This window comes from Magnolia sinica, chromosome 10 (assembly GCF_029962835.1).
Source record: "Magnolia sinica isolate HGM2019 chromosome 10, MsV1, whole genome shotgun sequence".
Classification (NCBI taxonomy): Eukaryota; Viridiplantae; Streptophyta; class Magnoliopsida; order Magnoliales; family Magnoliaceae; genus Magnolia; species Magnolia sinica.
Window position 1 is genome coordinate 28,147,679 of NC_080582.1, and position 24,894 is coordinate 28,172,572.

The 24,894-nt window shown below is 41.1% G+C and overlaps 1 protein-coding gene across 6 annotated transcripts in view; it reads right to left on the minus strand.

The window, feature by feature from the left end:
* LOC131258227 (uncharacterized) overlaps positions 1–24,894 on the minus strand; it is a 65,755-nt gene that overhangs the window by 33,692 nt on the left and 7,169 nt on the right. For all 6 annotated transcript variants that reach the window (XM_058259389.1, XM_058259386.1, XM_058259388.1 and 3 more), the window contains exons 3-5: positions 10,797–11,060; positions 10,618–10,697; positions 10,396–10,520 (exon numbers count right to left, since the gene is read on the minus strand). In XM_058259389.1, coding sequence (XP_058115372.1) covers positions 10,396–10,520; positions 10,618–10,697; positions 10,797–11,060 — 469 coding nt within the window. The remainder of the gene's footprint in view (positions 1–10,395; positions 10,521–10,617; positions 10,698–10,796; positions 11,061–24,894) is intronic.

Sequence of the window (24,894 nt, forward strand, 5' to 3'; positions counted from 1 at the left end):
ACTGTCGTCAATGGGGGAAGAGAATCCTGTATAACAACCTGATGTTGAACATGAAAATAATCAGAACTCAACCTAGGTAAGAATTGCATGATACGAGTATCATCCCGCTACTTATGAGCATGTTCATGATCCTCTTTACATTTGGAAGGAAGAGGCTGATACATATCCAACTCATCCCACATACCCCGAAGCATCAAATAGTAATCTTTTAAAGATCTGGAGTTTTGTTGGAACCGACCAATTTCTTGAATAAGCTGGAATACCCATGAAAAATTCTAAGATTCTAAGAACATATCATGAAGCGTATCCCAAATGTCTTTAGCCGAGGATAAAAACATCACTGAGTGGCTAATCGTGGAATCCATACTATTCAACAACCATACAATAACTTGATAATTCTCCTTTGTCCAAGACTTGTAGGTAACATGTGTAGAGCTTAGGGGATCATCCAAAATATACGACAACTTGTCACGGGCTCCTAAAAATACTTTTACAGATTGTGCCCATTGAAGATAGTTGTCACCATTCAACTTAGTGGAGGTAATCTGCAAGGGGTTGGATTCAAGATACCCTATGCCAAGAGATGAGGGCCCTTTGCCAGCCATTGGAGGGTCCAAGAGAGATAAACCTATGCCAAGAGAGCCCCTACGCCAAGAAAGATTGATTCAAACAACTCTATCTCACTCAATCCTTCAAGATTAGAAGAGATAAACCTCAAACAAATATCAATCATCCAAAATACCATGAAACGCAGTCAAAAAATGCCTAACCGAGTGAAAAACGGCCCAGCCGCACGTCCGTTTGAGGTTAAAAACCTCTCAAACATTGATCTTAAGTAAACAAAAATCCTCCATGGGTAGCTTGGGAGGAAGATTTCGGTCCATTTTGAGCAAAGAAATCAAAGAAAAGCTTACCGATTTGAGGTAGATCGAAGAAAAACGAAAGATGGGCCTGATCTTCGAATTTCTCTATTTAGCCCAAAATACCATCAAAGAAGGTCCAATAAATTCTGAAAAAATCATGACAAACCTTCTAAAATCAAGATCTATCTAACCCCTAAACTTTTAACTCAAACGGAGTCCATGTGTCCGTACAACGCTGACGTCAGCCGTACAGCTGCTAACATCAGCAAGGTGACGTGTCGCCTCTCGATTTGTTAGATGCGGAATACTTTGATCTAAGCTCTGATACCAAGTAGAGAATGATTGATGATGATAATGTGAAGAAGAGAGGAGAATATTGAGAGAGAAGAAGAAGAAGCAGAGTTTGGGAGAGATGTTGTGTTATGTTTGCTTGCCATAACACAATATTTTATTATAATAAAGTGTATAGTACACCGCAGAAGAAGAGGGAAGTGTGCACATGCACTTACACTAACAGGGGTCACTAACCACATACACAATACACTAGCATTCTCTATAACCACAGATGACTCTTGCATTTAATCCAACTGACATTTAATGCTTAGTGCATTTTAATGCAACCAAGCTTATTATTTGGTGTGGTCCACTTGAGCGTTGGATATGCCTCATTTTCGTGTTCATGCCTTAAAATAATATGAGAAAAGGGATTGACGATTTGGATGTACAAATACATCACGGTGGGCCCGCCCACAGACCTGCCCGTTCGGAGCTAGGGACGGGCGGGGGTAGTATGCAATCCGCGTCCGCCAGCTGCATAGTTGATGTGTGGTACACCAGCCAATCCACTTCCTCTTGGACAAGATTCAAAGTTATATGGGTCCACAATAATATATTTATTATATCCACATCGTTCAACCATTTGGAGAGATCATGAGCCCAAAAATAAGTAATATCCAAAGCTCAAGTGAACCACACCACAAATAGCAGTGGGACAGTGATTCTCACTGTTAAAACATTCGTAGGCCCCACCATAACTTTTATTTTCCATCCAATCTGTTCATGAGGTCACACAGACCTGGATGAAGAGGAAAAATAAATATCATATTTATCCAAAACTTCTGACCTCAAAAGGGTTTCAATGGTAGACGTTCAATCTCCCACTGTTGTCTTTTGTTTGCAGTGTGGTCCACTTGATCTCTGGATCTCTCTTATTTTTTGACTCAAGCCTTACGACGAGCTCGCCAAATGGACGAACGGTTTGGATATAATGCATACCTTATGATGGGACCCACAAAACTTGATGAAGTCAACACATAAGTTTGATGGTGTGCGGTACACCACCCAACCCAAAAACACTTAAAGAGGGCTTCGACGCCCTTTTTTTTGACGCAGAGAGGGTTCCGACCTTCCGGAACCCTAAAATCTCACCCAAATCCAGAAAATTTCAGATCTCACGATGATTTCTCGAGATTTCGGACAGGATTTCGCTTGGATTTCTTTGGACGTTGACAGATTTCTCTCTTGTGACCCGGAAATGTCGACCACAGCCCACCAAATTCAGTAGAAAGCTCCACTCTTAGGCATATTGAACAAGTAATAGATTTTTTTCTATATATTTTTGGAATTGATGCAGATAAAATGTCGTGGTATGTCGTGCGGATTAAGTCCTATGCAAAAATCTGTCATATCAAGCATTATTGTGCAATATATCGGCGATATCTCACGATATTTTGTGTATATCGTGCGATATCGCCAATACATCGTGCGATATCGACGATATATCGTGCGAGATCTGTATTTTTGGTTTTTTTTGTATCTTTCGGGGGTTATCGGACGGGTTTCGTCTCAATGGGGGCCGATAACAATAATATCGGCCGATAGTATCGATACTTAAAACACTGCTTGTCACAAATCAAGTTCAAAGGGTCTCATTTGTAAGCTCGATATCGAAAAAGCTTACGATATGTCGATTGGAGTTCTCTTTCTGACATGATGGGCCGTATGGGATTCGGTGACAAATGGATAGGTTGGATGGGGGAATGTGTCCGTTCTACGTCCTTTTCCATTCTTCTAAACGGCTCTCCTAAAGGATTTTTCAGTGGGTCCAGAGGTCTTCAACAGGGAGATCCTTTATCTCCCTTTCTCTTCCTGATCGTAGGTGAGGCGCTTTATAAAATGGTGATCAAGGGGCAGGAAGAAAACCTTTTCACCGGCTTCAAAGTGAAAGGTATGCATACGCCAATATCCCATATTCAGTTGGCAGATGATTCACTGATTTTCTGTCAAGCAGAAGATGGAAATGTTAGCATCTTGAGAACTATCATTTTATGTTTTGAAGCTGTTTTGGGCCTTAAAATTAACTTGGCAAAATCTAAGATGTTTGGTGTCAATCTGACAGAAGAAGAAATTCAAATCCATGCCAATAGTCTTGATTGCCCGATAGGTAACCTTCCTACCACTTTTGTAGGCCTCCCTCTTTGCGTTGGAAATCCCCCTCTTCACTTTTGGGACGGAGTCATCAAAAGATTCGAGTTCTATCTTGCCAAATGGAAGTGTCGATACCTATCTCTGGGCGGTCGTCTTACTCTAATCAAGTCAGCTTTATCTAACCTCCCCATTTACTTCATGTCTTTATTTAAATGCCTGGGAGTTATCTTATCTTCCCTTGAAAAAATTAGAAGAGATTTTCTATGGCATGGAAAGGAGGATAGGAAATTTCACCTCGTCAAATGGGAGGTAGTTTGCAAGCAACAGCATCAACGAGGTACCGGGATCAGAGATCTGAAAATCATGAACAGGGCCCTGCTAGGTAAATGGATGTGGAGATTGGGTTCAGATCGAGCCAGCTTGTGGAATAGAATCATTAAAAGTAAATGCGGGTCCTCAGTGGGAGGTTGGAGAGAGAGGAATTTGTGTCCCTTCAAAGTCGTCTTTCTAGCTGTAAACCTGACCAATCTCATGAAGACTCTTTAGTCTGGAGGTGTGATCAGTCAGCACCCTTTTCAGTTAAATCCCTATATGACTTTATTGCTTCAAGCTCAAAGTTCCCCCCAAGATATCTGTGTTTGGCTGGCTAGTTGCTCAACAGAAAGTGCTGACAGTGGATAACCTGAGGAAAAGGGCAATGATTATTCCTAACATATGCCTTTGTTGTATGAAATCTGAAGAATCAGTAAACCATTTATTCGTTCACTGCATATTTTTTTCTCAAATCTGGACCTCAGTTCTCAGGTTTTTTAATTTATCTTGGTGCGCCCCCTATTCTACGGAAGATTTCTTCAAAGCCTCGCTAGGCTCCAATTTGGGTATCCAAAGAAACAAGATTTGGAAAATCTGCTTGATGGCGGTTTGGGAAGAAAGAAATGGGAGATGCTTCAACAATATTTCCAACCCCGTGGATTTCTCTCTTCAGAAAGTGCAGCAGTATTTAGCAGACTGGGCCCATAATTTTCTCTTTATTAAAGATTGTAATCTGTTTTCTATCAGAGGTTCTTTTTCTCGCTAACTCAGCGGGAAGGTCCTCCAGACTCTTTAGTCTGGAGGCGTGATCAGTCAGCTCCCTTTTTCAGTTAAATCCCTATATGACTTTATTGCTTCAAGCTCAAAGTTCCCCCCAAGATATCTGTGTTTGGCTGGCTAGTTGCTAAACAGAAAGTGCTGACAGTGGATAACCTGAGGAAAGGGGGAATGATTATTCCTAACATATGCCTTTGTTGTATGAAATCTGAAGAATCAGTAAACCATGTATTGGTTCACTGCATATTTTTTTCTCAATTCTGGACCTCAGTTCTCAGGTTTTTTAATTTATCTTGTTGCACCCCCTATTCTATGGAAGATTTCTTCAAAGCCTTGCTAGGCTCCAATTTGGGTATCCAAAGAAACAAGATTTGGAAAATCTACTTGATGGCGGTTTGGGAAGAAAGAAATGGGAGATGCTTCAACAATATTTCCAACCCCATGGATTTCTCTCTTCAGAAAGTGCAGCAGTATTTAGCAGACTGGGCCCATAATTTTCTCTTTATTAAAGATTGTAATCTGTTTTCTATCGGAGGTTCTTTTTCTCGCTAACTCAGCAGGAAGGTCCTCCCTCTTTGTATTGCCCCCCCCCCCCGATTACTTGAAAAAAAAAATCACCAAGGCAAAGGATGGATCTTAGGAGACCAAGAATGAAGAATCCAAATGCCAAAGATCCAAGGAAACCAAGTACAAAGGATGGAGAAAGGACCTGAAAGACTTTAGAACCCGCAGGAGAAAAACAGACAAGTTCAGTCCGACCGAACGAAATCGCGTAAAACAGTCCAACGGCCAACGATGAAATTCAGAGTTAATTCGATCCATCCGAAAGTGTACAAAAATCTCCAGCGCTGAAAGGAGTTAATTCAGTTCGACTGATGACTAATTTGGTCCAACCGAAACTTAAGTTCGGTCCGACCATACCCAAGCTCGGTCCGACCAAAGGTGACTTCGATCCGACGGATGCGTAACGCGGCTGTGTAAATTGAGGCAGTTTCAAGATCGGATTGCAGTACAAGGCGGCGCGTAAGATGGAGCTTCACAACTATAAATAAGAGTCCCTAGGATGTTCCTAGGTATCTTCTAAGGTTCAAAGAGTGGAGCCGAAGGGTGGAGTAGCCTCCCAAGAGTTTTTCTTCTTCCTTAGTTTATTTTCATGTTTTGTTTAAGATATTTTGGTTTAATCATGTCTAGTTTATTTTCATGCTTTATTTAAGATATTTCGGTTTAATCATGTCTATGGTTAACTAAACCTCTTAGCTAGGGCTAAGAGGTGAAGCTTGTAGCGTGTTGGGATGTTTATCTTGCTTTAATTCTTGTTTATGTTCAACTCCATTGATTTCCAATTAGATTTTTAAGGAATATTTTCCGTTTTCTATGGTTTATTGTGACTCAAATTACAGTAGACGCTGCGATAGCTTTGAATATCTTCTTTTCCTATTCGAAATTGTGGGATTGGTAAATCCTGTTGTTCACCATCGTCTCTTGGGCATGGTAGGGTGATGGAATCCCTTCCAATCATCACAATTCTCATCCATTGAGGGCTAGTTCAATGAAGAGTTTAGAGATTTGATTATCTCGTCTTCCAACTGGATAAGATAGGACTCTGATTCCAGTTGTGTTTCTTGGATCAAGTAAGGTAGCATCTTGATAGCTATCAGTGGATCCTTAGAACCCTAGTTCCCACCTTTCAATTGATAGTTTAAACATTATTCATAACTACTCTCTTTTATTCAAAATTCAAATTTAGTTCTTCTAGTTCTACTTTTAGATACTTTCAGAATACGTACAAGTTTAGTCCCTGTGGATTTGACCTCGGTCTCACCGAGTTATTACTACATCACGACCCTACACTTGGGGTTGTGAACACTCAGCTCGTTTTCAAAACAAGCTGGGTCATCTGAAGCTTGGCTCGCCTCGAGTCGTCAGTCGAGTCGAGTCAAGTCGAGCTAGAATGAGCCAAGCCAAGCGAGCTAGCTTGGCTCATTACAGCCCTAGCCGTGGATGCTTTAAGGAGGGATAAGGCTCCCAATCCGGACGGTTACCCCTTGGCTTTTTTCCAAGCGTCTTGGGAAGTATTGAAATGGGATGTGGTGAGCTTCATGAAGGAATTCTTTGAGCAGGGGCGGATATTGGAGTTTGGTGCATCATTTATAGCTATCATCCAGAAGGTAGTTGTGGGGAGAGTTTGAAAGACTATAGGCCAATCAAAGGTTTTGACTAAAGTGTTGACATCTGGGTTCCGGGGTTTTCTAAGTTCTAATGAGCTTTTATTGAAGGTCATTAAATATTAGATGGCGCACTTATAACTCATGAGTGCATTGAATCAAGATCTAAGTACGATATGAAAGGTGTTGTTTGTAAGCAAGATATTGAGGAAGCATATGACCACGTGGATTGGGGTTTTCTAGAATACATGTTAGGCCGTATTGGATGTGGGAAAAAATGAAGATGGTGGGTGTAGGAATGCATTATTGTAGCCTGGTTTTCAGTTCTGGTTAATCGCTTCCCAACAGGATTTTTTAAGAGTTCAAGAGACATTAAGCAAGGTGATCCGCTTTCTCCACTTCTCTGTGGTGGTAGCTACAGTCTGCTAGTGATCCACTAATTTTTTGTCCTGCTAAGGAATCCATGGTGGAAAGCTGAGGATGATAATTATATGTTTCGAAGTTGTGTTAGGGTTGATGGTAAATATTTGTAACAGTGTGATGTTAGGGGTTTGCCTGTCTAGAGAGGAGACCGAGCATTTGGCCGGCATCTTTGGGTGCAAGGCGGCTCTTTCCATTCCACCATGAAGCAACCCTCAGGTGGCCTCTTTGTATAGGGAAGCTGGCTAAATATCTATGGGATGTTGTTATGGAAAGATTTAAAAGAAAGCTAGGTGGAAGAGTTGATACCATTCTTTTGGAAGCCAAATGACTCTCATAAAAGCAAGTTTGTCAAATTTGCCATTATATTTTGTCTATTTTCAAGTGCTCAAAGTCGATGTTGGCTAGATTGGAAAGACTAAGCAAGAATTTTTATGGCAAGGTTCAAAAGAGAAGAAAATGTTCCATTCGTTGAGTTGAGGGCAGCTATGTAAGCCCAACAAAGAGGTAGGAATAAGCATTAGAGATTTGGGTTTGATGAATAGTGCTTTGCTCGTAAGTGGCTACCGAGGTTCACGATGGAGGAGGGTACCTTGTGGAGAGAAACTATTAGTAACAAGTATGGGTGTTCCGAGGGAGGGTGGTGTACCAAGGAATTCTTCATGTATATAGAGCCTCGGTGATTTGGAAAGGGATTGCCTAAGTGAAGTGATTTTTTTTTAAGAGATCGGTTTTTCCGTTGGGAATGGGGAGAAGATTTGCTCTTGGGAGGACGCTTGGGTCAATGAAGCACCATTTTAATCTACATTTTCGAGAATGGCCGGACTATCCATGGGTAATATTCCAATGATGCAATGTTTCTCCCCCATGGTACGATTTCACGAGTGAAGAAGAGTAAGGAGTTTGCGGAGCTGCTTGATCACATCTATTTGTATTACCAGGTGATTAGGGTATAGGATAGGATGGCGTGGCATATGGAGAAATCAAGGTTCTTTTCTATCTGATCCTTCTAAAATGCACTCCTAGAGCACGGGAGGGGTGAATGTCCGAACAAACACGGTATGTGTGGTCCCATGGGGCCCCTCCAGAGATCACGGCTTTCGGGTGGCTAGTTGGGAGGGAAAGGCTCTTGACCATGGATAATCTTCATAAACAAGTTATGATGATTCCAAATATTTGCCTTATGTTTATTGCAAATGGTGAACCAATCAACCGTCTTTTTATTCAATGTCCGCTTGCACATTGGGTATGGAGGGGATTTCTAAGGAGCTTTAACATTTCCTAGGCTATGCCAAAGGTCAGTCAATAGTCTTCTTTTGGTTTAGCATGGCATGTGAATTAGGAAGCAGAACAAGGCTATATGGAGCCTTGAGCATATTGGCAGTCCTATGGGTGATATGGGAAGAAAGAAATGGGAGTTGTATAGAAATATGTGCAATCGTGTGGAGCAGGTCATGTTGTTGAATGGGCTTCGAGCATTAATAGGCTTAAAGATTGCTCTTTTCCTTTTTAGCTCGTAAATAGTTTGTGCTATCTTGGCGCTTTTCTTGATAGAATCATTGCTACCTTTTAAAAAAAAAAGTTTGAACCACATGAAATAAAACGGGAAAAAAAAAAAGAAGAGGAAAACATTCTGAGATGCCTGATTCTTTTCCGATATTCTTTATTTGAGGCTGAGGAAATGAGTGGTGAAATCTCTATTACTACTTAATATAGGTCACAAAATAATAATAATAATAACTTCTTCAGGGAACTTAATACAGGTCACAAAATAATAATAATATAATAATTCAGGGAACAAGACATTTTCCATTTGCCAGCCTTGCTGCTGAAAATATACCAGTGGGGATTTTCTAGCAGCTCCTACTTGGAACTGAGGAAACAACACAAGAATAACATACTGTTGTTGAAATGTGGAAACAATATTGTATAATTCCTCTGGAACTTCAAATTTGTTAGATTATTTGGTTGACAAGAATTGGCCATTGCAGACATAAAAGACAAAATTCCAGACACCAAGATATATGGAGATGAATAAGAATATCATCATCTCCATTTCAGTCTTGTCCCAACTAATTGGGGTTGACTACATAAATTCTGCTTTGTCATTCCACTCTATCAAGGACAGATAAATAAGAAAATATCTTCGATATTATAGACTTCGAAAACCCAATATGCAAAAATATCAACAATCTAAATACATCACACTGTACCAAACAAGGGAAAACAGAAACTGAATTGGTTCTTGACAAGTATAAAAGAGAAGAGGAAACAGTCAAGGTGAACGGGGAAAAAACTTCCTAATTCGTGTAGCTGAAACCCTTCTTCTTCTTCTTCCTTTTTTTGGTTTTTTTTTTTTTTTTTTTGGGGGTACTTTGCGAGTTGTAGGATACCATCCAAGCAGTGGTCATTAATTAAGATCAACTGGAAAGGATAAATAAATAAATCTACAAGCACCTTCAAGAATAAGAACATCTCCAAAAAAGATTCACCCTTTCTCTTTTATTAAACAAAAACTAAACGTTTACACTTCCTCTGATAAAATGATCAGGGGAACTAGGGGCATGTATCCAAAGGTAACCTCCTCTCAATCAACTACTCTTCAATAAGGATAGAGTACTCTAGGCCAACTATTGAAAGAAACAAATCCCAGTGCTAATTTACTGAAGCTTGCTACCAACCCTGTCCACAAGACCTCTACAACCCCTGACAATACTCTGCAGGAAGCATCAAATTGATGAGTTCCCAAACAACTCATGTGTTGTGTCCTTCATAGCCCTTTGTAGAATAAAAACAACAAAACTTCCAAGTTTCGTGCCACACCTATTTCGCAACTCTCTTAAGAGAACACCTTTGGGAGTGGAGATCCTGGAGACTGCATTCATTTGAAAGGAAAGAAAATGGGGCAACCCTGGGCGCAATAATTAGCATAGGGAGGAGGTCAAAAGGTTGCCGCTAGTCAAAATAGATTAAGAGAATATGCGAGGTGAGGTCAACCCCATCCAATTACAAGGAAAAATAGTTGAATGATACAAGGGTTTCCTCACCCAGCTCTAGGGTTTGCAAATGTGTCCTTTCAACCAATGACACGATTTTTATAGCATTTTTAACTAAAGCATTAAGACAATAAATGCCCTGAAAATAGGGTTATAAAACCATCCTATTGAAGATATTTCGACACCAAAGATAATCCAGAAAAACCTTTATTAGAAGTCTTAAACACTGACACTTCTAAGTGGTTACATCATCTGGAACACTTTGACATGTCGCCTATTTTTGTGAATCAAAATAATCAAATTGGATACGCTCAAACCAATATTCATTGAGTTTATGAATACACAAATAACTATCAATATAATACAGAATAGAGCATGTTCTCAGTCTTTAAAATATTAAACCATGGAAATTGAGGTTTGTTGTTCGATGTTCACCTTTTTCAAAAGGATTTGAAGACAACCCCTCCTTTCCAAGAATCTCCTCCAACTCCTTTATCAAACGCGCCTCACGTTTATTCTTAGGAGCCTGCTTGGCCCTCTTGTAAACTGATGGAGGGATACTTCAATACATAGGGAACAAATAAGCTAAAATTCCATCACCTTTAAAATTAAGTACTGTCAATATCATAAATAGGAGGTTGCAGGAGGACGGTGTACCTCATACCGCAGGCTTTAATTATTGACTTTAGGTGTTCTACACGTTTTCCATAAACCTGAGTGGAAGTTTCTCTTTTCTTCTGCAATTAAACAAGATGATTTACATGATGAACTTCCATTTAGTTCAGGTTCACAGTGAGGCTCCTGAGAGAAATAAACAGAAGAAGGTATGGAATGACCTTGACAGGTTCTTCAGCAGATGATTGAGATTTGCCTTCTTCAAAGGAATTTCCACCTTCATCAGTATTGCTGCCTTTCTCTATTGCCAACTTCACTGGTTTGTTCTTCTGATTGCTACATGGCTTTCTTTCTTGTGTAGATCTTTTGCGCTTTTTCCATCCTTTAGTATTCCTTGCTGCTACTTTTTTCACAGCTTGCTTTTTTAGTCTGACCGGCTGTTCCTCAACACCCTCCAAAAGTCGACAAGCTCCTGATATGAGCTCCTGATGCAAGCAATCAAGTGTCAGTGAAAAATTAAATTTTAAAAAAAAAAAATTTTAAAAAAAACAAATCAATAACAATAGCAAATAAAAAATAAATCAAAATTTTTTATACATGATATGCCAACTATAAAATGACTTTAATTGTAAAACAACTTAATGGTGTTAGTGAACAAAGAAAAGAGCATTATAGTAAAAGAGTATTATAGGGCTGTTTATGAACAAAGTAATGAATGTTTCATAGTGTTAAACAGCTATATTGTGCTAATCTTGAAGACCTATGAGAAGTTACAATGAGAAGAAGAAAGGAGAAGAGAGGAGAGAGAGAGAGAGAGAGAGAGAGAGAGAGAGAGGAGAGCAATAGCAAGAACATGAGATACTTAGGATCTATTAAAACCCCGCCCTCTACTCTTATTTATAATAGTAAAAAACATGAATGGAGCTTTTGGGCCTTATTACATGGACTTGGGTCCAGCGGGCGTTATTCAACTATCAACCTTTCAACACTCCGCCTCGAGCTGGACCATCCTAATGAGGCCCAGCTTGGAACAAGGGCTAACATGATCAAACCTAGGAAATTCAACCCCTCAAAAGTACCTTGAGTTTGGGGAGACAAAAGATTTCGTAAAAGCGAAAAATGAAATAGCACGGCTGTAGAGATGAGTAGCACTGGTTGAAATGAGAGACTAACATGCAGATGAGAAGTGGAGGTGATGAGATACCCAATACTTTTAGATGAATAGGCACTTCTGCAACTTCAATGATGTAAGCCATTGGAACAACCATCCAGCAAAAAAGAGCCTGGATCAACCATCTCGCTCAACCAAGACTGTTAACTACCCAAAACAATCAATCATAAGTTTCAACAACTATGCGGAACCAAGGTTTTCCATAACGATAACGGTTATGGCCACCGCCATTACCAATACAATACAGGCCGTTAAGGCCTTTTTAGTGTTTTTTTAACCTGTTTCAAGACTGTTACAGTCCATTACGGGTCCGTTATGGGCATTTTTTTTCTGTAATGGCCATTTCGGCACAATAACGCGTAATGGTTATGGCTGTTACCATTACATAACCGTTTTTAATAACATATCCAAGACAAATAAGAATGGACCTAGATCAACTACCTAGCTCAACCAAGGCTAGGCTAACTGCCCAACACAATCATAAGTCGAAACAACTATTCCTAACTAATAAGGATGAACCAACTATCCAATATAAACTAAAGGAATTCTCTCTGAGACACGGTTCTTCCCCGTCGCAGGGTATCCACTTCCTTTGGAAATATGACGCCCCTCCCAAATTAATTGTCTTTGGATGGTTGGCAGCAAACAGGAAAATCCTCACTATTGATAACCTCAGAAGAAAAGGCATGGCTTTAACCAATGCTTGTGTCTGTTGTTTGAAAGCGGAAGAATCTGTAGACCACCTTTTGATCCACTGCCGGTTTGCTCGCTCCATTTGGTCAGACATCATCTCAAGTTTTAGTATCAGCTGGTGTTTCCCTAGGGATGTTGAAATGCTCTTAAAGCCTTAGCATGGTGTTAGAATAGGCAAGTTGTATTCTCGCCATTGGCGGATGGCAATCTTGGCGATCTTGGCGATATGGTGGGCGTTCTGGACAGAACGAAACAACCGTTGCTTTCGCAACGAATCGAAGTCCTCTCTCTCAGTTACTTCCGCTGTTAAGTGCATGATCGCGGAATGGGTGTCCCATATGGATGGGTTTGATGTTGATCTAGCCTTCCTGGAGGCTTAGCTTTTGTTTTCTGTTTTCTTTTCTGCTACCTCAGCAGTGCTTTCTTTTGTTTGTTGTTCCTTCTTCTTTCTTAATATAAGTTATCTTTCAAAAAAAACTATCCAATATAAACAACTACATAGTAAACAAGCCCAATACAATCATAAGTCTGAGCCAAGGTTTGGACAATCACCCAATCCAAACAAGTTCAAACCATTTGTCTGACACATAAACGAGTCTGACCAACTACTCGGTATAAATACTGATCAAATCACATATATTGGCAAGGAGAGCCTGAAATGAAGTTGTTAAGTTGTTAAAGGAGATGGTGGAGAAGAGGCGAGCAGACATCACACAACAAGAAAATCTAGTCAAATACCTCCAACATGGAAGTCCAACAATACCTCTAACCATTCAACGAGAAATAACAAATCCCTCAGAAAAATTCTTCTTTTTTTTTTTAAAGGAATAGAATAAGAATTTCTAACATCTTCAATTTAAAAATAGAAAAATCAGTTAAGGGCTGCAACTGTATATCAAAGACACTTCAAATCCAACAACACATGATGTAAAACCCTAAAAAATATAGTTGCAAGCCAACCCTCACGACTCAAAAAATTTAAATAAATAAATAAATAAAAAGAAGAAGAAGAAGAAGAATGAAAAAAAAAAAAAAAAATGAAAAGAGTTAATGAGAAGTGTGGGGAAGGAAAGGAACAACCACTTGTTGAATAATGAAGGGCGAAGGAAAAAGGGTTAATAAGAAGCTATCATTGTGTAGGAAAGGAAAGAAGGGGAGGGGAAAGAAAAGAGGAAAGAAAGAACAAAAAAATTAGGAAATGAAGGAACTGCCAAAGATTAGGAAGGGAATGAAAGGAAATACCACTTGTTGAGAAAGATTAGAAGAATAACACTCATAGAATTAAGAGGAAAAAGAAAGAAAGAAAGAAAGAAAGAAAGAAAGAAAGAAGTAGAAGAAGAAGAAAAAGGAAGGAAGAGAAGGGAACCACCGAGGATTAGGAAGGAAAATACAAAAAAATACCCAAAATTATGCCCTAATAGAAAAATCAGCAAACCTTATCCAAACCAAAACAAAAACATGAATGGGGCCTATGAACTTTATTACAAGGACTTGGCCGAATGGGCCTTATTCAACTATCAACCGTTCAACACTCATCCTCAAGCTGGAGCATCCTAATTAGGCCCAGCTTGGAAAAAGGGCTAACATAATCAAACCTAAGAAAGAAAGAAACTTTTTTCTAACACATAGAATGATCAACCACTAGATTTTGCATTATTCACTAACACATTAGGCACAGACTAAAATTTGATTTAAAAAAATTGTACATCCATTATTGAGTAGAAGATCATTTTTCGGCATTTCTTCATAGTTTTAGTTCAACTCTTGGCAATCAAAGTGACACCTTGCTGCACTCAGCAATCCCATGTGCTCATAAGACAAGGCCTTTCTATGCGGCATGGCCAAATCGAGCGACATGGCCAAATCGAAAGAGGAAATCTGAATTTAGCTACTTAACTTTTTGCAAAGATCAAATTAATGAAAAACCTCCTTTCGAGATTGATAATGGAGCCCATAACATTGATAACGTGACACAATAGAAACCCCGCAACTGATGCAATGGGAGGAGCAATGCAGCAATAGGGGAAGAAGATTCGTGAAGCCAACCCCTACTAAGTGGGGTAAGGTTTGGATGATGACTTAGAAATCCCTATGGAGCGTAAACTAATTCCTGTTTGTTCAAAAACAACCAATACTAATTGCATACCACTGCTAATAAAAGAATATACCACCTTAAATAACTTGCACAACAAACCAAACCAACTAGAACACTTATCTAATTAAGGAACTTCCTAGCCAAGCTAAGGTCACGAATAGTGTTAGTTTAGCACTACTGTAGATGTAAGAAATTATCCCCGTAGGAGCTGATTCCATCACCACGTCAATAGCGTATTTCTCTTCAAATATATTAAGCTCAATCAATAAAATCAAGTGGCCTGATGTAAATCACTCGATGTTTGATGTCAATAAAGATTGTGATCTTTTTCTTCTTCTTCTTCTTCTTCTTTGGAACGGTAACAACCAATTTATTAAAGAAAGCGCCAAGATAGTGCAAAAGCTAGAAACACAATAGCAAATTACAAGCCAAGAATAAAAGCAAAATTACAATTTTCTATTGTCACAATATAAGTAATACTAAGCACATTCCACCACTAGAAGCTTGCCTTGGCTGACACCTCATTTTCGGACATGTGCGAGTACCGGAAATATCTACCATTTCTCTCACCACACAATGTCCAAAGGCCAGCCAAGAAGTCCCCTATTGATTTCGACACCACCCACTGGATAGTAAAAATGTTTAGGAAAGTAATCCACATCTTCTAGGAATAACGGCCGTGTAGAAAGAGGTCATCTACTGTTTCTGCATCTTCATAACACATCACATAGGGCTTCAATCCCAACTTGAAAGTAAGATAATCCAAATTTAGAGCATAGGGCTTCAATACGAATGCTAAGAAAAGAAACTACATTTTGGTTATTTCCAAAGGCACCCTTTGGTTGAACTAACAATTGCAATTCAACCTGATAGTGCACCTAATTCCAAATGCACCCTTTGTGACATTAATCTTCTTTTCTGAAGTTCCTTCTATTGAATGGGAGATCTGAGATCTGAGGGAATTCGATTCAAGGGGGTGAGAATGTGGCGATGCAAAGGGGGTGAGAGAATGTTTCCAAGGCTGACAAGGGGAAGAATCTAGCCACCATGAAAACGGGATCTGAAGAAGCGGGAGGGAGAAGTGAAGAAAGATGATGAAGTTCTTGGGTAGTACCTAGGAGGAGAAGGCAGTGCATGGAGAAACAAGACAGGAAGAGCTCCAATCTCTCCGGTTACACGACGCTATATGTTGAGGGTTCCCCGGAAGGATGGCTTCCAATCAACTCCTCTAGGGTCTTTGGCAAGGCAGGAGTAGTAATGGAAGTCGTTATTTCTAGGGACAGAACCATGACCGCACTTCATGGCTTTGCCTTTATAAGGATGAGTTCAGCGAAGGAGCTAGCGCGAGCTGTCGAGATGCTACATGGGGAAAGCTTCAGGGGCAGGAAGATGAAGGTGCAATGAGCACAGTTAGGACCGGAAATGAGAAGCACGATCCAAGGGAAAAAGTCAGTGAAGGGTGAGTCGGGAGCTTAATCTTTGGGATTACCACGTTTGAAGGCTTCTAATGAGGAGATCCTACCCAAAGGAGAATCAAAGGTGGCTTCCAGAAATCTTTCATATCGTGATGTTCTCACTCATGAGAAAGTTGGGGTGAAGCTAACCGATGAGGGCGAGACAAAAGAACCAGGAGAGGGGAGTGAAGGATGGGGTGGCGAGTTTATTTTCGGGGTGGATGACTCCTGGTACTTGTTTTGGGGCGTTCCTCTCAAGTTTTGGATCCTTGAATTCTTCTCGGCAATTGCTTCCTGTGTGAGAGAAGTCATTTAGATCGACGCGGAGACGGAGAAGGGGGAGGAATTGAGCGTGGTTAGAGCGTGTATTCATCAAGGGAAAGGAGTAAAGGTGTCTGCAGCAGTATCGGTGATGTCAGTGATAGGAGGTTCACAATTTGGTTCCAAAGGGAGTCGACCGACATTGTCCTCTTGCGGTGGGGTGGCCTATGGCGAGCTCGGGAGGAAACTCATGCACATGGTTCCTGCGATGATCAAGGAGATGGAGATGATGGTATACGACTGAGGTGTGTCACTGGAACATTGGAAACGGAGAAGACGACGTGTCCACTCCTAACAATCTCTTAGCTGATGGGTGGCGTTGATGCCTCTCAAAGCACGACACATGGATCTCTTTCAGTTATGGGAGCATCGGAGGCTATGTGCCCCGCTTCGAAGCTGCATTTTGGAATAGTCTCGAGATCCAAACTCGCTTCGAAGCTACTTTTTGAAAAACGCTCAGGATCTGAACCCACTCCAAACCTGCATGATGGAGTTGAACCTATTGCTTTCAGGGATGACATGAGAGAGGCTTGGGACAGCTGTCGGGGGGAGACGGTTTCCGTGTCACCTCGGGGCTCCTCTTCCAATGGTCGCACGAGAGAGGATTCTTCTGTCGACACATCATCGGAGGAAGGGGAAGACTCGTTTGATGAATGTTTATGGCTATTACACATGTCAACATGTGCCAAGAGATGACAGATGTGGTGGAATTCCCGGATCGTTGCTGAAAGTTGCCACGAGCCATGTCGTTGTGCTTTCCACACCTAATTTCAGAAAGAGCCTTTGACGATCAAGAGGTTATCCCTCTGAAAGGCAGTGACGGGTTTTTTAGAGCCATTGAGTCTTCAAGAGGCACCTGTAAGACTTGATATCAGAGTTTCAACGAAGGAAGCATCGTGCTCATCCAAGACAAAGTCGGAGACAAGGAGCAAGACATTGTCTCTGTGGATGTGTAGTCTCGTTATTTGACAAAGACGAAGGAGACTTGCAACTTGTTAAGTTGGGACCGGAAGAAGATCTTCTTAAGGCGACTCTAGTGGTCACATCATTGTGTGCTAAGAAGGTCCGATGTGAAGATGATAGATGCTATTCGGTCTTGGCAGCGCCCAAAGATGACACTCCAGTTAGCCCTAAAAAAAGGAATATTTCTAAAGAACAATTTTAATGGACTAAGGATGTTCTAGAAAGGATTGGGGCACTAGTTGATTTATCATATAGAGCCACAGATGAAGATGTTGAAGTTTTTTTTTTCAGTTTGTGCAAGCCAATGCTATTCTTCAGCAACAACGATGTTAGGGGATGAGATCGAAAAAGTCTCCTAAAGGCATGAGGAAGTTAAGCTTAGAATGCTCCATTAATTATGAAACGGCGATGAGAGGCAGCGACGGTAAGAGGGCACACGATCAGGGAAAGTAGGTGATCAATGTTAATCTTCTCATGGAATATTAGGGGGTTTGGGTGCAGAGTAAAGAGGGCTCAAGTCAGGTCGGTTTGCAAGAAAATGTAGGCTGACATCACTGCGTTGTAAGAAACTAAGCTTCAGACCCTATCTTTAGGTACGCTTGAGTCAATTTGGGGTATTAAAAAAAGATTGGGTGCATGTTTGGGGTCTCTACTCTTGGCTCAGTGGTAGACACTGTGTGTCTCATCTCTGAGGTCATGGGTTCGAGAACCCATGCGTGCGTGGGGACCCTATCTTCAGGTATCCTTGATTCAATTTGGGGTATTAAGAAAAAAGATTGGGTGCATGTTAGGGGTCTCTACTCTTGGCTCGATGGTAGACAGTGTACCTCATCTTTGAGGTCATGGGTTCGAGCATATATGCGTGGGGTGTAAGAGTGTCTTTCTCACCTCAAAAAAAAAAAAAAAAAAAACGATTGGGCGCATGTTAACATTGTGGGGTCTATGGGTGGGATTCTTTTAGCTTGAAATTCTAACAAATGGAAAAAGATGGATGCTTTTTCTGGATCTTTTACCATTTCCGTTTTGTTGTGAGATAAATTGCCCAGGCTGTGATGGGTCATATCTTCGGTTTATGGTAAATGCAAAAAAGTCTAGGCAAACTCTTTTAGGAGAAGCTCAATGCGGTCAACCAGTTGTGGGGGTTTCCGTGGAGTGTTGATGGTGACCTCAACTCCGTTAGTTTTTCCTATGAAAAGTCAAAAGGGTGTAATCTTATTATGAGTATGGTATCCTCTTCGGATTGGATTAACAAGCATCAGTTGCTCGACTTGCCTGAGAGGGCATGATTTATGTGGTCGAATGCGGAGGAGAATGCCTCTATGTCGCATTTGGACAAATTTTTAGTCTCTATAGGTTGGGTAGAAAATTATCCGTTGGTGTGTCAACATGGTCTTCCGAGTGTGGGTTTGGATCATTGCCCCATCATGCTAGAAGTTCTAAAAGATAACTAGGGTCCTTGGCCTTTTAGATTTAAGGCGGCTTGGTTGGAAATTGAAGGGTTCGAGCTCCTAGTGTCTTATTGGTGAGGTTCTTTCTCAGTAGCAAGGTTTGCGGGTTTCAGATTATTCAAGAAACTTGAGCTATTAAAAGAAAATTATCAAGTGTTGGAAAAAGACTTCCTTAGGAAGAGGGAGGCTGAATTCGAGAAGATTGCAGAAGAGATGCACGAGCTGAATCTTCTAAAAGAGCGGCAACCTCTCATAGGGGGTAGAGCAAAGGAGAGATGCCTTGTCTCTATCTTAAGCACAAAAGGCTAATGAAGAGGAGATTCAATGACAACAGAGATCTAGGGCTCTTTTGCTCAAGGAGGGTGATAAGAACACCCGATACTTCCATAGTGGTGCTAGTGCTCGAGCTCATGGTAATAGGATTGTAGTCTTATGATCGACAACGCTCCTATTTTGGACAAACAACAAATTTGTGATTCTATTTCTTCTTGTCCGCAGGTAAATGGGGAAGGCATAGGCTTGATAATCTTCAATTCAATATGTTCTCCGACAATGAAGCCTTACTGCTCAAAAAGCCGATCCTGGAGGAAGAAGTTCACGCAATTATTCGAAATCTGTGTGGGGAAAAGGCCCCTGGGCCAGACGGTTTCCCTATTCTCTTTTTTCAAAGATTCTGGCATATCGTTAAGAAAGATGTTATAGAGTTCATTTCGGAGTTTTTCAAGAGGGGGCGGTTATTAATTGATCTTGGGGCATCTTTCATTGTCCTGCTTCCTAAGGTGGAAGGGGCCAAGAAAATTAAAGATTTTAGGCCGATCAGTCTTAGGGGCGCCTTTCAAGACTCTCGCAAAGATCCTCCAGACGGGTTCAATGAAGTTCTTCCCAAAGTGATCTTAAAAAAATCAAGGGGCGTTTGTTATAGGTAGGCAAATTCTAAATAGTGCTTTGATGGCCCATGAATGCATCGACTCGAGGCACAGAGAGAAGAAAAGCGGCTTCATTTGCATGCTCGACATTGAGAAGGCATATGATCGTGTCGATTGGGGCTTCTTGGATTATATGCTTCAAAGATTGGGTTGTGGTCAGAAGTAGAGGTGGGCACCAGACGACTTGATCCAGCTAACTCGACTTGTCCGACTCGTTCAGATCCGACTTGACCCGAACCGAATGGGTGAGTTAGTCCGAACCGAGTAGGCTTCACCCAATCCGAACTCAAACCGAGTCAAGTTCGATTTACCTAGTAACTCGACCCGAAACTCAATCTGGTTAGACCTAACTCGATCCAAAACCTGACTCTCTAACCTTACCCGCCGCACCCTACCCCGACCGGATCCCAAAATCTCTCTTCCTCCCTCATCCTCCTCATCTTCCAAGCCCGACCTCTCTCTCTCTCTCTCTCTCTCTCTCCCTCAACATCTTCCAAGCCCGGCAACCACCCACCACCATCACCCTCCTCCTCTCTCTCCTCTCCACTCTCTCGGTCTCTCCCTCCCTCATCTCTCAATCCGACTCGATGCCAACTCGACCCGACCTGGTACTTCTGACCGGATTGGACTCGATCCGGATCAGTCTAGGCCAGACCGGACTCAGATCAAGTCAGGCATGCTGGACTCGGTATCGAGTCGAATCGAGTTCAGGTCAGGCCTATTTCAAAACCGGATCAAGTCGAGTCAGCCCTAACTCGGTCAGACTCAACTCGATGCCCACCTCTAGTCAGAAGTGGAGGGGGTGGATTACGGCTTGTGTCCAATCCTCGTCCTACTCCATTCTTATCAACAGCTCTCCTAAAGGTTTTTTAAAATCCTCTAAAGGGCTAAGGCAGGGGGATCCCTTATCCCCTTATTTATTTGTGGTGATTGGATAAGCTCTTAGTGTGACTCCAGAGGAGTGTGGATCATGGTTTGTTCGAGGGTTTCAAGGTTGCCGGTGAGGACACTCAAATCACCCACCTACACTACGCGGATGATGTAATGACCCTGATTTTTAAGCCATATGAAAACCGGAATAACCCGAAATAATAATTTAACTTTGTGGTCATTAACAAAACCAAGCACTTAACCTAGTCGGTAGGAGCACTCTCGATGGAAGGATAGGTCAGGGGATCAACTCCTAACATTGTAGGATTTTATTTTTTTATTTTTTGCCAAATTCCACAGAACCCTAGTGGAATCTTCTAGATCTAGGGCCCTCTCTATATAAAGGGGGAAACTACGGGAATTTCTATGAAAAACCCTAAGGCCTAAAGAGCCGCCAAAAATGGGAGAGAGAGAGAGAGAGAGAGAGAGAGAGAAAGAGAAAGAGAAAGAGAGAGAGAGAGTTTGTGGGAGAGAGGCTTCTATTGGTAAGAATTTCAGTCTTTTTCCTTTAGTTTTCTATTTTCTCTATCTAAAAAACCCTGGATCTAACCAATGATCGCGATGGATTAACCCTACATCCATCGTTTTAATCTATGGAGAAATTTTGAAGGAAAAAGGACGTCTCAGCTTTGAGAAATCCAGCCGCATCAGTCTAAGAAGATTCGAACCGAAAGATCCTAAAGCCGAATCAAGTTAGGACCACGAATTCTAGAGTGATTCGATTGGGAGATTTTCTACAGCGATCTGCGAATTGTGTAGATGACGATAGCCTATGTCAAAAAACAGTTTTTCAACCACCAGTCATAGATTTCCGGATATTTTGAATTCAGTCGATCCTTTGGTTATTCCAAATTTGACAATAAGAAAAACCATTGGATGGGTTGGACCAATCCCGAGATCAATGGAGTTCATCTAAGTTAGGGAAGAAGAGAATGAACCTTAGAATTTTTGGAAATTTGGATCGTGCAACAGAACCCGGCCAACTTCGGTCGATCAATCAAAGTCAGTGTTCGATTAATCGAACGTGTCGATTTTTGTCCAATGACCAAAGTTAAAAATCATGTTGAATTTCGATTGATCAAAGTCCAAGATTGATCAATCGAGGGTCTCCTTGATCAATCAAAGGTGCCAATTTTGTCCAGAGATTTGAGACCCTAAATTTCGAATCTCATCGATCAATAGCCGAGCGATCGAGAGATCGATCGAAGCCCATCGAGCTGGCTCGATCAATCAACTGCATTGATTGACAATCCCTATTAATTTCCAAATTTAATTTAAAGGAGTAATGTTGGTCATCTTAACTTGATCAAAGGTGGACCACACTTGATGGAATAATCTAAATGAACTGTAATATGTTAAACTGTCTTAATAGGGATTCGAAGTTTAAATTACAAAGTGTCCGATTATTCGACGAATTTGACTTTACCACAAATAAGTGAGTGAATCCCAATGTGTCTCATGCCTATACGATTAAAATAGATGATGTGATTGTCGTAATTGTTATGATTGACATGGTTGCCATGTTATTATTCTTGTGCTAGCATGATTCTTGTTTTATGATATATGTATTGAAAGATTCCCTAATGTATATTGAATATATGAACATGCCAATCATTGATATCATGAAGTCGTTATTCCTCGCAGAGAGATGTACCTATTGACTACACATGTTGATACATAGACATGGAGCATACACTACATGCATCCCTTGCAATTACATGCACACCTCGTGCTTAGGTTCCTATGAGATCTCCCTGGATGGTTATGCTTGGTAGATTCCTTGCCAGATGCCCATGTTAGTGGAAGCCTACTCACAGAGTAGATGTATGATTGCCCATGCCTACCTACGGTATATGTCTGTTGAGTACAATTTTCAAGTTGACGGATATCCAACCCAAGCAGGTGGACAATCATCCCACTTGACATGCATCTCATGACATCTTTGCATCCATACCCATACTGCATACATATCAATTCATTTTTGTTTGTGCTATCTTATATTGTGCTATGTATGAACCATGCTGGGTTCACTCACTAGCTTAGCCAACTAACGTTGCGAATTGATAACCATACAAAGATGAACGAAGCAGGACAATCAAATCAGGTATTGAAGAATGAGGCCGGGTTAGCAGATGAGACTCGGGACCAGTGGCCATATTTGGTGGAAGATGAACTTGCCACATTAGATGGATAATTTTGTTCATACAATTAATTGATAAGGATTTGTTTTCTATTCTTTCAATTACTGATGTTAGAATTGATATTACATTGTTCATGGCTTATGATTTTATTAAAGATGGTGTTTGATATTCTATTTAAATAAAGTCCCAAATGGGTGGACAGTTAATTTTGGAGTTTTACTTTGTGTTTGAGAATGTGATGGGATGAGTATCAACAAAGAACACGTAATGGTGTAGATATTTGTATGTTTATATGGTGAGAACCTAGAATACATTAAAATGCGCCTCGTAGCAACTGTTTGATAAGTAGATTTATGTACACTTGGTATACGAGTCATGGACCGTAACTTGAGTCTAAGGGTGCACACTCTGTATCAAAAGTGTGGAGCGTGACAAATTACGCCTTACTTTTTTGCGAGGCAGAGGCGACAACAATTGATAATCTTCGTAAATTAACAGTTTGCTTCAAGGCGGTTTCAGGGTTAAAGGTGAATGTTTTGAAATCAAAATTGCTTGGCATTCATGTGGAGGAAGAAGGGCTTCAGAATTTTGCTAGCATTTTTTGGTGTAGTCAGGGGTTTTTCCTTCCTCTTATCTTGGTCTTCCACTTTGTATCGAGAAGTCGGCTACTCATCTTTGGGATAGGGTGATAGAAAGGATTGAGAGGAGACTAGTGACTTAGCAATGCCATTATTTCTCCTTGGGAGGTCGCTTAACTCTTATCAAGACGGCGTTCTCCAACATGCCCATTTACTGTCTCTTTCAAATGTCCCATCTCAGTGTTGTCTAGGCTTGAAAAATCTAAGTGTGATTTTTTGTGGAAGGGCGCAAATGAAGGCAGAAAATTCCGTCTTCTTAAGTGGGATGAAGTGTGCAGACCTTTTAGAGGAGAGGTGGGAATTAGACCTATGGGGGCAATGAACACGGCATTGCTAGGAAAGTGGATATGGAGATTCAGAGTAGAAGGGGGAAGACTTTGGAGGGAGTTAGTCGCTGCTAAATATGGCAACCAAGATAGTGGGTAGTACGTGAGGGGGCCATCGTTGTATAGGGCTTCCACTATTTGGAAAGCGATTGAGGCTACTAAGCACTTCGTTCAGAAGGGTATTTATTTCGTCATTGAGAATGGGCTTCGTATTCGTTTTTGGGTCAATGTTTGGTGCATCGACTCGGTGCTTCAAGTCTTATTCCCAAGAATTGTGTGGCTTGCTCTACATTGCTTCGTCATTGTCGCGGATTGCTTTTCTATTGTTAGTGGAGTGGTGGTTTGGGCCCCTCCTTGCAAAAGGAATCTATCGGAAGCAAAGTTTGATGAATATGTTGCCCTTCTCGTAGTCTTGCAAAACGCCAAGGTTGACATCCAGGAGGCTAATTCTATCATGTGATCTTACAGTCCACCCTGAAAATTCACCGTCAAGTCACTTTTTGTCATCATTGCAAAGTCGTCGAGACGTCTCCCCCTTCATCCATTCCATCATTGGTTTTATGGCCCCGATACTTGGGTTGTAGTTTTTTGTGGTTAGCCTGTCGCTAATGGATTTTGACCATTGATAACTTACAGAAAATGGCCATGATCATTCCTAATATTTGCTTGATGTGTATGGTTATAGAGGAGTCCATTAATCATCTTTTCGTTCATTGTGCATTCGTTTATCAATGTTTCACATGGATTGGGTGATGCCAGCGTCAGTAGGGGACATCCTGTGGGCTTGGCACGGTGAAGGCGTCGGGAAGGCAGGGAAAGTTAGCTTGCGGCTGCGCATTATGGCAATATTTTGGGTCATCTTGGGAGCTAGAAATGGGTGTTGCTTTAGGGATATTCAGGTGGGGGAGGATGAGGTCATTAGGAAAGTTAAGGCCTTTTAGTAGATTTGGTGAGGCATGCTTTGGCCATGTAGGCTGCTTTTTGGCCTTTTTTGTTTTGTCCTTGGTGTTGTTTTCTTTTCTTGCTTTTCGTGAGCTTTTTCAATAAAGTGTTTTGCCATCTAATTTTTTTTTAAGGTACACATCACACAAATATTAGGAAGCATCATAAAACTTTTTCCGAAAGGTTGTCCACGATTAGAACCCTTTTCATCCCCACTAACTACGCAAGCGCACGACTCTCTCCTATTTTTGACGGCCAAAGCATGTTAATG